This window comes from Podarcis muralis, chromosome 4 (genome assembly GCF_964188315.1).
Source record: "Podarcis muralis chromosome 4, rPodMur119.hap1.1, whole genome shotgun sequence".
Lineage (NCBI taxonomy): Eukaryota > Metazoa > Chordata > Lepidosauria > Squamata > Lacertidae > Podarcis > Podarcis muralis.
Window position 1 is genome coordinate 42839021 of NC_135658.1, and position 17327 is coordinate 42856347.

General features: G+C 41.7%; 1 protein-coding gene across 1 annotated transcript in view; it reads right to left on the bottom strand.

Moving 5' to 3' along the window:
* Positions 1 to 3558: 3558 nt before the first annotated feature.
* Positions 3559 to 17327, bottom strand: part of HTR1F (5-hydroxytryptamine receptor 1F) — a 98159-nt gene continuing 84390 nt past the window's right edge. Inside the window, exons 2-3 of the mRNA XM_028726898.2 lie at positions 13328 to 13481; positions 3559 to 9269 (exon numbers count right to left, since the gene is read on the bottom strand). Of these exons, the coding sequence (XP_028582731.2) occupies positions 8111 to 9232 (1122 nt within the window). The 5' untranslated portion in view covers positions 9233 to 9269; positions 13328 to 13481 and the 3' untranslated portion in view covers positions 3559 to 8110. The remainder of the gene's footprint in view (positions 9270 to 13327; positions 13482 to 17327) is intronic.

Consider the following 17327-nt stretch of genomic DNA (forward strand, 5'->3'; position numbering starts at 1 on the left):
TCAACACTTGGTATAATTACAGAAACCAAGTTGAATAGTAAGGAGCTGTGTCTCAATATTTGTCAAAAGAAGGTGGATGATTGATCACTATAGTAAGAGTCAAGAAGACATTGCCCGCTCTGGCTCACTTCAGATTGCCTAATGGCTCTGTCTGGCTTGGTCAAGAAACATTTCACACAGCTTCTGGCTCATCATGCTTCCTAATGTCAAGATAGCCTCCAGAGATGTCTCCAGAGATGGAATGAGATCAGAGAGCAGAAACAAGGCAGAATCTGGGAATGAGGGAAGAGGTTAGCAGTCGAGGAAGCCATTCCTGGGGGGAAGGAGGTCATCTGCATGTCTGCTGTCTGGGTTGGCACTGTCAGGCACCAGCCAAGGCCCAGGCAAGGGGTCCACTGCCAACCCTGGAAGCCCCATGGCCCTGTTGCTCCTCCCCTTGCTGTCACTGCCCTTCCTTAGTAAGTGAGTGACAAGGAGCAGCAGCCTCTGCTCACCTCTCCTTCTGAGCAACTGTGTGGATTGGGCCCAGAGGAAGGCTGGTAGTGAGAACCACACAAGATGTATTGCCCAATAGCCCTCAAATCATGGAGCCAGCATTAGTCAGAAGTTATAGATTCAGAGCCGAATGACAGACGCATAGGCAGGGAGTAAACCAAGACCTGTGGCTGATGAGTCTGCTTGGCCACTGTGAGAACAGGATGCTGGACTAGATGGGCCATTGGCCTGATCCAGCAGGCTCTTCTTTTGTTCTTACATTATGCCAGTGGGCCTTGGCAGACCACCTAATTATTTTTCTGACTGTGGTGGCAATTGCAATGTGCTGTGCTAGCTGCTGCATCATTGCATTTTTTATTATTTCATTTATTTCTTATATATTGTATTTGACTGCATTACAATATGAATCCCATAGGGACACCATAGGTCATTTAATAAAATGCAATAAAAATAAAACAAAAGAAGCAATACAAATACAAGTAAAAATCAATATGACTATTTAATGTGATAGATGTACCCTCTACTGTCTTCCGGACGTACTGTGGTCTGAATGAAGCAGAACACGGTTTAGGAACCCCTGCATTACGCTATACTTGCTAATGTAAAAGGTTTTAGTGCTAGGGTTTTATAGATGCCTTTTTGCGACACAAGCTTATCCCCATTAATTGCAGGGCATAGATTAACAGACATGGGCCATGTTGCTAGCAGGAATTGTGCAAACACTGCATATGCTTTCTGCCTAGAAAAATAACACGACACAATTCCAACCGAGATCGTTAATAAGTAATTTTCAGCGGGTTCTGTTGTATCCCAGGGAGAATCGACCAATATATCTTTTATGAATCATCAGGAATCATGTTTGCAGGCCACATGTTATGGACTCCAGCCCTGTAGAAATATAAATAAGACCTGAATGTGATGCCATTGCTTTCCTGGTGAAGTGGACCGTTTTGCCAGTGTGGCTGCTGCAGAATCTATGCATTTGAGGCAAGATGAACGTTGTGCTTCCTTTCCCTGGGATTCAGATGATGTGTGGAACTCTGCCATTAGCTGGAAGCAGCCTGAACAGCAGGGCTGGAAATCTGCCCTCCACTCTCCCTGTTTCCCAGTCTTGTTGCAGCCCTGGCACTTAACATCTGCTTCTTTAGACAGTCGCAACGTCCTGATAAATCCAAACTGTTCTGACACTGAGGTCAATCCCACTTGTACTTTCAGTTTCTAACTCTTTTTCATTTTCAAAGAGACATTCAACATAGTCTATTTATACGCATCCTTCATACCTGCTGGGGCAAATTTCAGTTGTGTTTGGGTATGAATATTGAAGTTTCCACTAGGGCTTGTTTCCACTAGAAGCCACACATTCACACATGTCCTCTCTTGGGGTGTCTGCATTTCTTTTAGAACTTAATGTAAATGTCTGTGATTTGGGGTAGCATAAGGGGATTCTTGTATAGGGGCTTTCTATATTTACAAATGAAGACTTAGACCCAAAATGGAGACGCAGGAAGCACTTGTTGTGCACTAGGCTCTAGTGAAATAAACTTTGTTGAAGAGGGCATGAGGCTTTGTGAGCATAATTAGAAGCTACCCTGTGGGTAAGAAAGGGCAGAAGAAAGAAGAGCAGAAGATGATTCTGTTTTAAATTGCTTCCTTTCACCAAAGTTCTGACCTTTATATATGTGCTCTTTGTAGGTATTTCATACTAATGCTAAAAGGTGAACAAAAGCTTTTCAGAATTCTAAATGGAAAAAAGCTAAAAAGAAGTACAATTGATTGTTAGGCAATGAAGGCTAATGAAAGAGCATCTTCAAAGCAGACAGGGGGGCAACACTGACATTGTCTAGCTGCCCTGGAGTTAAGAGATCATAAATGGTTATATATGAAAAGTAAGAAAGTTCAGGACAGTTTCTTTTCATACACTTTGAGATTTTCCGATGCCCTATTCTATTGAGCATTTAATCAAGCAAAGTGATAGGAATCGAGGCTATAACCTTTGGTTATTGAGCAATACATATCCAATCTGGAAATGGTCATCCTCTAGGGATGAAGAATCCATCTGACCATCTTCCCTGGGAAATTCTTATATAGAGAGTATTTTCCCAAAGGAAGCATGCCCCTATTTTGAGTGCAAATTAGTCTTTCCTTTGTTTCCAGTCCTGGATCTTGGAAATGTAAATGATATATTTTCCTTGGCGGTATTTTTGGGATGATTCCCATTCAAGAGAAGACTTAAGAATGTAGCCAAACCAGTCCCAACTGGCCATGTTTGGACCATGGTACCAATTAGGACTCAAAGGGGCACATGGGGGGTGGTGAAGTTACTTCATCTCCACCAGTTGGAATATTCCTATGGGGGGCGGACACTTGAAATTGATGCTTAGAATTGATATGATAGCAAAATCTCTTGGCAGATTTGTAGACTTACAGAGCAACCCAGGAAGCCAGTATCATTTATACTGGGGACACATTACGCCAATGTAACCCACCCCTATGCCAAATTCCATTCAGAAGTGGGGCTACCAGCTGAGCTGGCCTGAGCTTGACAGAGGGAAAACAAGCCTTTCAAAATAAAGAGTTTTTGTCATGTCACCGAGCTGAATAGGGACTGGAATAGGGGTAAGGCTCTCCCTGTCCCACCACTCCCTTGGAACATTCATTTTCCAGGACTTATCCTGGCCTCAGCTTAGCTGGCTGAACCCTGGATGAGCCAGGATGGAGGACTTTAGACACCATATCACCATTGCCTAGGTTTCTGGCTCCGCCCCCCATAGCCATAATGGCATATCATGACCCAATACAGTTATTGGAAGTGGTAAAAGAGTCTCATGTGGCATGAGATTATTGGTGACTAAATACTGACCTAGAAGTGGTGATATTTGAAAAAGCTACTTAGCTACATCCTGCAATTGTTGGTATCTTGAATGCTCCAGTTGGAACCAGCCTAAAGGGTAGAAAGAGCCCACCTTTGACTCCTAGCTGCAGCAGCAACTGCTATATTTGCCAAGTATTGCATGTAAGCACCGACTGCACAATGTAACAGGTATTTTCTTCTTTATTATCTACATATTGATCCATTTCCCGAACCGGAGACATTGCAGGCAAACGTGATAGCTTCAATAACTTCTTTCCTAACAGCGACACCTCCCCCCTGCCTTTGTTCTGCTCCGTGAGGTCTTACAAATAATGGCAATATAATTCTTCTGCACTCGGCAACCACTATGAAATGGACCATATAAATCAATTGTCAGCACTGTGACTCGAAAGTTAAGAAGCTCCCGGCTCCAAGTCCCACATCAGAACATCCAATTTGGACAAAGTGGCTTAAGGATAGTGCCGCACAGATGTAAGAAGTCCTTCGGTTGACAGTTTACGCCGAGGTCCTTTTCTGTGGCTATTGTCCTTTTGCAAAAGCAGATTTATGACACTATTTGGAGTATGGAATTAGTGAAGCGCCAGCCGATTCCATCCCATCCGCTCCCACCTGACTTGTACCTTAATAGATTGGAACTAGGGCGGCAACTGCTGCATCAGAAGAGGCAGTTGCTGCAGTTCTAGCAAAGTGTTTGGACTTAACTTTGCACTGGACAAATATTTACATACAATGAAATTGCAGTGCTTTCCCCTAATATGGTTTGAACGTAGTTTTGCTCTGGACAATCAAAATCAAATGATATATGGATCCCAGAAATACACTTCATGAAAAAGAGAGTAGATAACTAAGATGGTCATGAAAGCGACCCATTCTACCTGGTTGTGTTACTCTCCAGTATGACCTCAGTCAAGCCTCAGTGAGTGAATCACATATTTTCCCCAGGTGGTAGACTCTAATGAGTTATACACAAACAAGAGTTTGTAAACTCAAGAGTTGCTTTTGCAGAATCTGACTCTGTGATGCTGAATGTCCCCAAGAGTGATTATTTTACAAAAATCTAAATGAAGCCATTCAGGGAGTATAATTTGAAGTGTTTTTTCTTTGGTTGCAGTATTTGATTTCTTTCTCTGAATATTCTGGGCATGTGAAACGCCAAGCAGGCCACAGTAATGTCACATTAATGTAGTGCGGCATGTTGGTGTCATCCATCAGATCTTACAGCTGGCACATTACATTATGTCTTTTGTAGGCATTGCTTCAACAGGTACCAATGCCGCTGGTTGTAAGATGCAGAACTGCATAATGATAGGCAGCTAAAGACAGCATCTTTTTTTTTTTTAATGGGAGATGGCTTAACTTGCAAAGTTAGAGCATGACCCAGGTTGCAATGCTACATGGAAGTGCAAGGGGAGTTGTATTTGCAAACACTTGCCATGTTTCTTAAGTGTGTGTTGGTGGTGGTGATCATCCTAAAGGACTGGTAAAAGAGTGTCATTGTAAGTCCCAGGACTTATCTACACTTATGCTTTCCAAGTACAGATCCACACTTTAAAGTTACGTGTACAACCACTCTTTTATTGCCCCGGAGCTTTCCCTGAGGAAAGCTGCTCTTTGTCACCAAATCGGAGCAAGTAGCAATCCATTGAAAACCTGAATGGACATTGGTTGGTCTTCAGCTTTAAAGAGTGGATTTTCACAGGGAATGCACTGGGGTGCAAAAAGAGTGCTCATAGAGCTTTAAATCACAGAGTTGTGCCTGAAAAGCGCGGGGCAAAAGGTACGTAAGCATGGACAAGCCTCCAGACCTCAGTAGGCTCAATGATACCTGTCCAGGAATGAAGCAGCATAGATGGATGTGTGCAGGAGAGAGAAATGGTGTGTGGGATATCCATACTTTCCAGGTTGGCATGTACCTAGAATGGTTATTCAGGTACAGTGGTACCTCAGGTTAAGTACTTAATTCATTCCGGAGGTCCGTTCTTAACCTGAAACTGTTCTTAACCTGAAGCACCACTTTAGCTAATGGGGCCTCCTGCTGCTGCTGTGCTGCCGGAGCCCGATTTCTGTTCTCATCCTGAAGCAAAGTTCTTAACCTGAAGCACTATTTCTGGGTTAGCGGAGTCTTTAACCTGAAGCGTATGTAACCTGAGGTACCACTGTATTCCTAAATCTCCCACATGATGATGAAGAGCAAGAACTAATGTGTTATCTTGTCCCCATTGCTCTTCCTGATTTTCCAGGGTTCTGAATCACACAGTACCCTACATGTGTACAGCAGGATCCCCACTGCTTATTCCTCCAACTCATGAGGAATTTAAAACAGCTCAATAAGGTTGTTGTGGAGCTTATTAAAAAATGCAGAGTGTCTTTCCTGGCAGTTTCTCAAAAATAATGCAGCAGTTAGACCTGATGCACAAGAGTGTAGTGCCTTGCAATCAGGAGTGTTTTTATGGGTTGGACAATGGGGCTGAACCCCAGATTTTCTATGTAAGATTGCAGATCTCCTGCCCTAATCCTCTTTAACCCTTTTACTTATGGGTGTGCTGCAAAATGTAGGCCTGGTGGGTCCTCAGCTACCTGCCAATTGCATTTATCCAGAGCACTCCATGCATTTATGAAGATTTGTGTTGTGGGCTTGTGCACCGGGTCCTTTGAGTGATACCCCGACTGCAGTCGTCAAAGGTTCAGTCTCTGTTCGTGGCAGTTAAGTTTTATGAATAAAAATAAAGAAATAAATAATTGATAATTCAGCTCAAATAGGAAAATGTCACAGACTAACAAGACAACGGAAATAACTTCTCATTGAGCAGAGCACTCAACTTTGGCCCTTACTAGAAGGTTCTCAAATGGCCTTTGCTTCTAGTTTGTGAAAACAGGCTCTGCAAAGCATTTTATGTCTTGGGGAAAGAATTCAAAGGGTTCTATCTGAAGATAGTCTTGCCATCTTTCAAAGCTGCTTTAGACAATTAATTCTGTGGGCCAGATCATTTTGTATGCATATGTGAGTTGATGTAGTTTCTAGGGGGTTGTGGTGAACTTCCAGTCAAAGTTGCAGTAAATGCTTATGAAGTTTTTTCCTTGAAGAAACTTGTCACAGTCTGACCTTTATATGCCTTTTGAAGCTTTTTATTCCAACAGAATTCTTAATGGTTTATTTAATTCAATGCCTGCCTTAGGGAGTGCCATTACTGTGTTGTATTTTGTTAATATTTTCAGATTTAGTGGTTGAATCCTATGCTTACTTATTTTCTTTACTTTGAGGCAAGTCCCTCTCTGTCCATCGTATCATTATTTTGTTGGTTCCTTTTCTGTTGAATTTTAGCTAACACTTTTGGGAATTTATCACTGTACCCTTGCTTTATCTGCTGTTTTGCTTCTTTCTGGAATGTCTGGTTGCTATTTTAAATAAATATGCAGGATGGCAGACTCAGTTAAGAAATGGAGAGTATAATTATTTAAAGAATAATGGTAATACTCTGGCATCGCAAGGTCATATTTCAGTCAGACTATGACAAGCTGAGTAGTGCAGCACTGATTTGACCTCCTTGGTACACACTGAAAGCCCACCAGACCCCCAAGATACAACATGCCACTGTTTTGGCTTCATTATGAGAATCAACCCTGGGAGAGGGAGAAGATGTGAAATGACCATGTCCCTGGAGTCCTTGTGGTAAGGGGAACAACCCACACAAGTCTTGGAAGTTCAGTGGTACCTTAGAGGGAAGAAATCATGTTATGAGTTGGGTTCAATACATCACTTCCATTTGAGATAATCCAGGCTGAATGGTTTCTTACATAACTCAGAGAACACACTTCCTTAATGAGAGAAGCTCCACTTCAGTTGCTGACACGTATGGAAGTGGAATGGTCGAACCCTGAATTAAAAAGTCTGTTTTCCATTTTCATTATGTATTTTATAAGCTAAATCCTTTCATTTTTAATAGATGAAAGATGAATTTGTTTTGTAAAACAGCTTCAGCTTTTAATATCCAAAGGAGTCACTAGATTAGTGAGTAATTACATTGGAAAACGCTTGTGCATCATCTTAGTTTCAAGTGACGCTGACCTTTCCTTGGGATGCTTCCTGTACTCCCAGCTGCATGTTACAGCATGCAATCAGGAGCGCACAAAGCTACTTTTTGGATGAGCCCCAAGTATACAATGTGATGATCAATTCACGTAAAAGTTAAGTGTTCCTATCTGAATAGGTCTATGCATGTAGTTAGCTTCTTTCCAATAAATATGACCAAAGGTTACATCTTAGTGTGTGGACAACATTCACTGTGAGATGGTAATGATACAAAACAGAGATAGTCAATATGTAGGTGTTTCAATGCTTTCCTTGAACAGAGCTAGTGTTATTAGAAATCATGTATATGTAAATATTAGAGATGTACTCCAGAAAAAGTTTGGTGGACCTGGATTTCACTCTCTCTGTGTGTGTGCCCAGATTTCCACCTAACATCTGCCAAATCCAGCTTGGTTCTCTCATACTGAGAAGACACGAGAGATTACAGGGCTGGGCTTAGACTTCTAGGACTGCTGTGGTCACGGCACCTATCGGTGCTGGAGCTCTTTTTGCAGCCTACCATATCCCTGAAATTTTCTGGATGCCCACTGGAACCCTCTAGATTCTAATGAAATCTCCAACACAGTGTGGCACAATTCTACTACCATGAGCAGAACTGCGAATCCATTCCCCCCACAAAAAAAAACCAGTCAGCCACAGAGTACTTTTTCTTTTCACAGAGAGGTCTTGCATTGGATAAGTTTCTGGAATGCCTTCTTGAAATCTTCATTAAAGATTGTGTAAATCAGGGGGTTAACAAGAGAATTAATATATCCCAACCATGTCAGAAAATTATTCATTTCTTCTGAAATCTGACATCTTTCACAGGTATTGACAACCACCTCCTTCACAAAGAAGGGGAGCCAGCAGATCACAAAGGCACCCAAAATTAAGCCAAGGGTAGTTGCTGCCTTTCTCTCTCTCGTGGTAGAAATCCGTTGTCTCTTCCATCCCTTTTCATTCTTGGACTCAGAATTGGGGCTTCGCAGGGAGATATGCATTCTGTCCAAATCTCCTGAACGGTTAGATGCTTTCCCTTTTGTGCATGATGCTGAGGAAGCTGGCTGGCAGCTTTTCTCAGTTCCTTCCAGAAGACCCTGTCCATTCGCCTCCTCTTTGAGAACACGACTCACGCTCCTCCTGTGAAAAGTCTTAGCTGCCTTGTATATTTTGTAGTAAAGGATCAGAATCAATGCCAGCGGGATATAAAAGGCTCCAAACGTGGAGTAGATGGTAAAAACGATATGGTCGTGCTTAATGATGCACTCGTCATCTCTGCTGGCAGCCTGGTGCCGCCAAAACAACGGCGGCATTGAAATGAAGACAGAAATGACCCACATGACGGCAATCATGATGCCTGCCCGCTTAGGGGTTCGCTTCCTGGCATACTCCACAGCATCTGTGATTGCTCGGTAGCGATCCAAAGCGATGGCTGAGAGATGCAAGATGGAACAGGTGCAGCAGGTAATGTCAACGCTGAGCCAAAGGTCGCACATCACCTGGCCCATGATCCAGGTCTCTTTGACAATGTAGACGATGCTGAAGGGCATGACTAGGATGGCAACCAGAAAATCAGTGACTGCCAAGGAGCAAATTAAATAATTGGCAGGGTGGTGGAGCTTTCGGGTCACAATTATGGCAGTCATCACTAGAGAGTTGATGATAGTTGTCATCACTGCTAGCACAGAAAGTGTAAGAGAAACCAGAATCTTCGGTGTTACTTTCTTAAGTAGTTTTTCTGATGTGTCATTTTGTTCCAATGTATAATTTTGTTCAGTAAAGTTCAGGAAATCCATGATTGCCTTCCAGGCGATTTTTATCTAACAAATATACCTGTAGAGAAGTAAAAACAGTTTAGGAAACAGCAACTTGATATCCCAGAAATCTCACAATACTCAACAGATTTCAATATTCTCCCTTACTTTTCCCTGTAGTATTTTCCATGCCACATGTTTTTGTCCCAGTCATAGAAATGAGGAAATTGATTGGAATAACCAATCCCATAAAGGTAAAGGTAAAGGGACCCCTGACCATTAGGTCTAGTCATGACCGACTCTGGGGTTGTGGCGCTCATCTCGCTTTATTGGCCGAGGGAGCCGGCATACAGCTTCCAGGTCATGTGGCCAGCATGACTAAGCTGCTTCTGGCGAACCAGAGCAGCACACGGAAACGCCGTTTACCTTCCCGCCGGAGCGGTGCCTATTTATCTACTTGCACTTTGACGTGCTTTTGAACTGCTAGGTTGGCAGGAGCAGGGACCGAGCAACGGGAGCTCACCCCATCGTGGGGATTCGAACCACCGATCTTCTGATCAGCATGTCCTAGGCTCTGTGGTTTAACCCACAGCGCCACCCGCATCCCTAACCAATCCCATATGGCTTCCTAAATCCTTACTGCAGTCACTACTTCCTTCTTCATTTATTTGGGGCGTGTGCAAGGATGAAAAGACGTGGATAACCTAATCAAAGGGAGGATTTCAGCTAATCATACCAATCCTTTTGGATGACATCTAGATTGATAGCAGCATGTTGAGGTGATCACAAATGGTTCAAGACTGAGAAAAACTATATTTTTGTGCTACATGTGCAGTATACATTTAAAGCAACCCCACCACAAAAGGAATCTGCAGTTTGTCCCTCACGGAGCTCTATTTCGCCGCACCTTTGACAAACTATACTTCACTACTCTAGTAGCCACAATTTTATAGCAGGGATAAGTAACGACTACAGTACTGGATTATATATAAAAAGTCATGTGCCTGAGTGAGTAATATAAAAGATGTGAGCTCTGTAGCTGACACTTCAAAAAATATATGCTTTGAAAAGTATTTTTTTCTGTGGACAACGGAAGCATATCTGCCTACACTGGAAGAGATTGGATCAATCAGAAGTGAAGCATGACATGGTAGATTTTCTGCACTAGCAGGGTGGAAAGCACGTCTAGTCATTTCTGTCCTATTCTCCCCCCCCCCCCAAATATAGACTAGGAAGAGTTCAAGGCTGTTGTTGCTTCTTTCTCTTTTAAGAAAGAGTCAGTAATGAGAAAACCCCAGGTCACTCTATAAATAATTACTTTCTTCTTTTCTGTTCTTCCTGCTTTTCAGAAGCAGGTTTTCTTTCTTGGACTCAGTCCTTTGGAAAAACGAGTCAAAACTAAAGGTATAGAAACTGCTACGCTTTCTAATTGCACTGACGCCAATTAAAACAACCACAACCACATAGCAGAATCCCTATTTAAGTTAAGGGAGCAGGGGGAAGATAACCAGCAAATAACCAAGAAAATGGTGGGATTAGTGCTTGCATCACTGACTACTTTCACTTGGTGTGTTTTTCATCTTTCACAAAAAGGGGGTAATGCACAGGAGATTGTTCACACAGCACAGCTTTTTGACATGTGAAATGTGCTCATTAATTGATTCAGCTAAACATTTGGCTGCTTTTGCTTAAGCAATGCCTCATTCAGTTTGCTCTACAAAAATGCTATGATTTTTATTTTTATTTAAAAGGAATATACCTACCTGGATGTGCTTTTACTGAAAAATGGATTTCAACATATTTGTGTGTGTGTGTGGGGGGAAGGTTTATCAGCAGGAATTACCGATGACAGTGAAATTGGACCTCTGTGCTCAGAGGCAAGATCACTCTGAAAGCAGATACTGAAGATGAGTAACAGGGTGAGGGGTTTGCCTTCAGAGGAAAATGACTGGCTACTCATCAGATACAAGGTGGACCAGGCGATGGACCTGTGTTCTAATCTAGCAGGACTCTTTTTTATCTTCTTAATGTTTTCTAATCATCCCACTTTGCTCTGTCAATGCTGTTGTTTTGCAAACTGAAGGAGTGCTGTGGTTTCCCTCCCAGTTAAATATGAAAGGAGCTTTATGTCCATAGCTCTGTGTGCTACTGCCTCTTGCTGTGGTGATGATGTAGTGAAAATGCCAGGGTTAGTGACCTACAGATCCCATACTAGACAGTTGGAAAAATATTGTAAGGTGGGCAATTTATGCAGTGAGAACTACTCTGTATCTATCTCTTTGCAATATTTTGACTTTTTACAAATATTCAAGGAAAATTTGACATATTTTTTTCCCTGGGCTTTGCTAGCTGAGCTGCCTCCATACAGAACCAATGCGCTGGCCATCTGTCAATCATGGCCCACAAGGGATGGGGCAGATCAGGATCTAGCCTGATTTAAGCATTATTTGGGAAACTTTGAGATTTAATACAAAAGTCTTCCAATAACATGCATAGTTCTTTCTTCTTTCATAAACTAAATCCGTGGACTGGAGCTGTACTGCAGTTTCTTGGATTTGTATCAGCTAAAGGGCAACCTCATCTGTAGATAAGCACAATGAAACTAATTTAGATCACACAACTGAACTGCATCTCGCTGGAATATTTACCCTCGTAGCTTTGCAGAACTGTGCCAGCGATGGCCTTCTGGGTATATGCACCAAAAATAACTATAAAGCCGCATGCAGTTATCAACCAAACATATGTCAATCTACTAAGAATTGGGAAGGGGGGGGGGGCAGAGAGAGAAAAGCTGTAACCCCACAGCCTGACTTGGCCGGCCAGTCAAGTGTTGTGATAAACAAGCACCATACTTGGGTTCACAGAGACTGTGGGCGTAATCCCATCTCATTTCAGTTAATAGTTATGGATAGCTCTCAAACTGGGTAAACAAATCTTAGCAGTCCATTGGCAATTCAGTGTCAGCGTTCAGAGTCTCCAGCCACTTTTTGAAGTGGCTGCACGCACAGAGTGATCTGTATGCTTTTGGCAACGTGTGATGTGCAGTGTGTCTAAGGAGCTCTTTGGGGCATTTATTTCCCCTCTCTATTTGCTGATCCATAAAATGTTTAGGTGCAAATCAGGCTGCTATTGTGCAGAGACAGGATTCTGAAGGCTCCTGCCACACTGAGAGAGCACATATATTAGTGTAAAAACTGGGAAACTGCTTGGGGGAAAAGGTGCACATTAAGTAAAATTGCATACTTAAAAGTGCTGGTGAACTTTCACGAGAAAGTAAAAAAAGAATAATATTGCCAACTGATGCGGGAATGTGGCAAAGTCAACTTAAGACGGAAAAGAAATAAGAAACTGAAGTTGACAGATTCATTCATCTTTAGGCTAGACCTGTTTCTTATTTCTATCTGCCACTTCCTGTCATCTGCTCTCTGTTAGAGTTCCTGCTCCATAATTGCAGTCATGGGATTGTTGTCTTTCGCATGACGGTATATGTTTTGACTCCATAGAGTGGGAAGTGACAGTGACAGGATGTTGTGTTACTGTGTTCTGTGAAGTGGGACTGTTGTCTTTTGTTCTTTCTCTTTGCTGTCTGATGCTAGAGAGAGAGGGAGCCATGTTGCAGTGCTCCGTGTGTGTTTATATGTAAATAAAGTAGATTAGCCAAAATGCTGAGTTGCTGGGGTTCGGTTACGCAAACTACGCAGACGCTGCGGATCCCTAAGTGTGCCGGTGTCTGTTGGCATTGGTCGCTGTGATGTTCTGGCAGAAGAAAGCTTTTGAAGCTCCCGAACGATTGACCAGGAGGGAGAGAACATGCCATTTGGGCATGTGTCTCTACCAGGGTCCGTCTTGAGTGTAGGACGAGCTCCTGACACTCTCACCATCTTACCACTATTTTCTACCCTCCTCAATGCACCATTCACAAAATGCATTATAACTAACATAACTAAAACATAAAATAAAAGAGTGACTAGCTTTTTCCAACAATGCTGCTCAGCCTACACTTGCCTACCCACAGGGCTCTGCTTCCTGCTCTCTGCAAATGGAAGGAATGACCACAGTTTCAGAGAGATAACAATCAAGTTACTCTCACAAAGACTGACAAACACAGCTTTATTAAACAAAGGTTACAGATCAAACCTTTTCCTGAAGCTCCATACATCAAGGTACACGTCAAAAAAGTCTATGCAATACGATCCAGTTCCAATCTTAAGGTGATGGTTTGCTTTGAGTTTTCTCCATGTCCAGCCAGGCTCTATTTTGGAAGGCTTGTGATTGCTTCTTATTTGCCATTCTGTAACAAAAAGGAGAAAAGAGTTCTTAGGGCAACATCTCTAAGAATCCTGGGTCTCCTCATATTTTTCTCAGTGCACCACACCATTTTAGGCAACAGCAATACCATACAAAGAGTCTATGGCAAATGAATTTTAAATTATGACTCCAGATCAACACTCTGCCCTCTGGTGGGCTGGTCTAGAGGATTGAAAGAGGAGACTATTGCCAATATGCAAGCAATAGTGTGCTGAAGCCTGAGGACCAACCAGGCTGAGAAAATAAAATGCATGAACATGTGCAGAATGCCCCCTTTTTGCCAATGTTATCTCAGGGCTGCACACATCTTGGATCTAAAGGAGATTTTTTTTTGAAAAGGTCTCTGGGCTGCACTCTCCCATGTTTAAAAAAGGAGACCTGGTCATTCCTGGCCTCTTCCTCAATGTTCCATTCACAAAATGCAATATAAATAACATAACTTAAAAATAAAATAAAGTAGTGACTAGCTCAGCACTCCCCTCAAAAGTTCCCCTCACTGGTCAAATCAATATTAATAAAAAGGGGTGAGGGAAGCTACTTGATCAGAGAGGCAAAGGAGCTGCCTAATTTGTTAGCAGACTGTGGCTCTGCAGCTTAATAGGTGGCTCTCCAAAGAAACATGTGGGCATGCTCAGAAACTGAGGAATGATTCTGATTTGGCTTCTCAGGACTTTAAAGCCTTCCCTCCTGCCCACCATATTCTGCACAAAAGAGCCTGAAGCCTGGAATTTCCTTAAAGTAACAAGCCTAATTAAACCATATTGGTTGCATAGCCAGAGATTTTGCTTGTAACTAATTCTAAATCACAGGGTCTACGCTAGAGGAAAATCCAAACAGCATCTAAATTTGTATCTTGTTTTCCTCAAATGCAAATAGGGACTAAGCAGAATCGAAAGGGCAGGACTGGTGTGTGTGTGTGATTTTGGGGTTACTGGTGGGAATCCATGAGGACTAGGGTGGGGAATTCTCCTTGCACTTGTATATATATATATTTTTTAAAAATCCAGCTCTGGACTTAATTGACTTTACTGGATGACCTGATTTTACATGGTGATGTGTATTACTTCACTTACTTCAAAATGGGATAAGCAAGCCCTGCTGTGTTTAAGGGTCCTCTTGCCCATTCTGTAGGATGGGGTCCTGGACTTCTGTCTCAAAGCCCTGCCACAATACTACTGTGGACGGGCTCTTGCTTTCAGTGTGCAGCTGGATGTCAAGAGGAAGCTGTGCTCATATACTACCTATTCTACAAGTACAACATCCTATAATACTCAGAAGAATGTAATGGAGTCTGGTGGGGAGGGAGTGGAGGGGAGAGATCTGTGTCTAAGATCCCTTCAGCTTTTTCTTTTGTGCTTTACAAATGTTCGAAAGAAAAAAAAATGTTTCTGTCTGAACTTTTGAAAAATAAGGCAGTTTAAGCAATTCAAGTGGCAGAAAATTGAACTCCTTTACTTTTTTGACAGTAATTTAGCAAGTGGCATATAAAAAAATGCAGACTCTGTGAATCCCTGCATTTTCCACTTCAGAATGAGCAAACTGCATCGACTGAAAGACATTTTATTTGTGCTGTTTTCTCCCCAGGATAGTTTTACTGAAATAAAGCTGCTCTCATAAGTGTTTCACTGAATCAGAAGCAAATGATGGTATGCAGGTGTTTGCCTGCAGATGATATTCTGTACAAAATAAAAAACTGAAGGTTTCTTGTTTATACTTGCTGTTTTGAGACAATGCCAAAAATTAACATTTCAAGTCAGTCCCATCCACCTTTTGTTGTCTGAGCATTATGAGGCACTCAGATTGATTATATGATCACATATGTCTTCTAAAGTAATAGGACCAACTTTTAAAAATGATCACAGACGATGCTTTTTCCATAATTGTTTTGTACTTTTTGTTTATCCCTAACTTCATTTTTAAATGGCTCAATATATTTCTCTTGGCTTACTCTTATTCTGGGGTATAGTTTGCTGTCTTCCTATAGGCATGTTAAAAGCATTAATTCTATCAATACACCCAAACCATCAATTGCTGATTAGCAAGAGCACAAACTTTCGTTATTTAGGTTAAAAGGATATGGCAGCACATATTTGTTAACTCTGTTTCCAAGCTCTATTGTTTAAAGCTTGTGTAGTCTCAATATTCTGACTGAGATGTGTGCATCGGTATGTGAAATTACTCTAGCTATTCTAGATCAGTTCGGATTAGGTATAAGAATGCAGGATAAAGAAAAGGATCAAAAGTGAACCAAGATAATTCCATTCCTCATGCTTTGTGTCTACACACCCTGCTGATTCCTTGGTCTGTGTCAGAGATGGGGAAACTGTGGCCCTTCAGATGTTGTTGGATTCCAACTTTCATTGGCCCCAGGTGACATGATCAATGTTTTGATTGTGACTATTCTTCCACTCACTCTTCTGTTGTGAGGGAGCATCACTGTAATGGCAGACTCCTCCCCATGTATGTTCATTAGAATGGGTCAGTGGTATCTGGTGTCCATTATGATTAGTAGGGTGGAAGGCAGGAAACCCAACAACTGGTGGAGCTAGAGCCACTGACAGGCAGAGCCAACCAATCCTCCTCCTTGCTGTGTTTTACAAGTACATAGAGTGCAAATTTGTGCCCCATGGCATATTATTTTGAGCATCATTTTATGCTTTGCATAGTCAGGTCTAAGGCCAATCTTTTCTTTCTTTCTTTAACTGGGAAGCGTAATGAATCATTTTGTTGGAACATCTAGTTCAGCATCCTTTTTACCACACCAACCAACCAGATTGAGAAGCCCACAGGAGGACATGAGGGTGAGAGTTCCCTCCTGTTGTTGGTCCCCAGTAACTACTAGTTGAGAGCCATTAAGCCAAGCCATTTTATTCATATGACATGTCCCTCCTCAAAATACTCCTTAAAACATTCAAGACAGCAAGAGGGGGCTAAAAATAGTTATTTAAACATAGACTGAGGGGAGAGTCTGTGTTTATCTTCAGATGAACCTTGACAAACGCTCAATCTTAGATACGCCAACTCTCGAATTTCAGGCATTTTGATTACCAAACAAGGCCTTTTTCAACCTGCTGCACTAATTGTCATTCCTGATATGAAAATAACTGACTGTCACAAAAGCTTCTTTCTCTTGCGTAATAACTTTTGACAACCTTCTGGCATTTGACATAACGCTTACACAAGGGTGACTGACTTCAAAATGTCAACTGATTGTTCAGAATTAATAATGAAGGACTACTTTTAATTATAGTTTCACCGGTTCAAGCCAATCTACTTGTCTAAGATAATTAATTCAATTTTAAATGGGACTGAGACATGGAAAACAGAACTCAGAACCATATTGAAAGTGCTACACAGTCCTAGAGAAAAGGTAGAGCTTTAAATTCAATAAATAATAATATACAATTTTTAACAATTATTCATAGCAACTCCAGAGAATGTTTTGAATTGCCAATTATTGTGCAACAAATTATGCAAAACTGCAAGAATCTTTCTTCATTTGTAAGCACTCGGTCAAGGCAAAATTTTAACAATTTACTGTGGATTGTGTCTGTGCTTTTTATTTCTCTCTGTAGACTGTGGTAAAAAAAAATACAGCTCCTATGTGCAGAATTTCCAGTGCAAAATAAGGGATGCATCATCAATTTGATTATTTTCTCATGGAGTTCAAAAAATGAGCATTGTCTTCCAACCAGAAGATACATTGGGGAGCAGGGGGAGGCATGAAAATGAATATTGCTTTTCTACTGCAAAATGAATTGCTGCTTAAAGTCTGTGTGATCTATTATAGAATGGATGCATTTGCAAAGGTAAAATTCTAGAAGCCCAA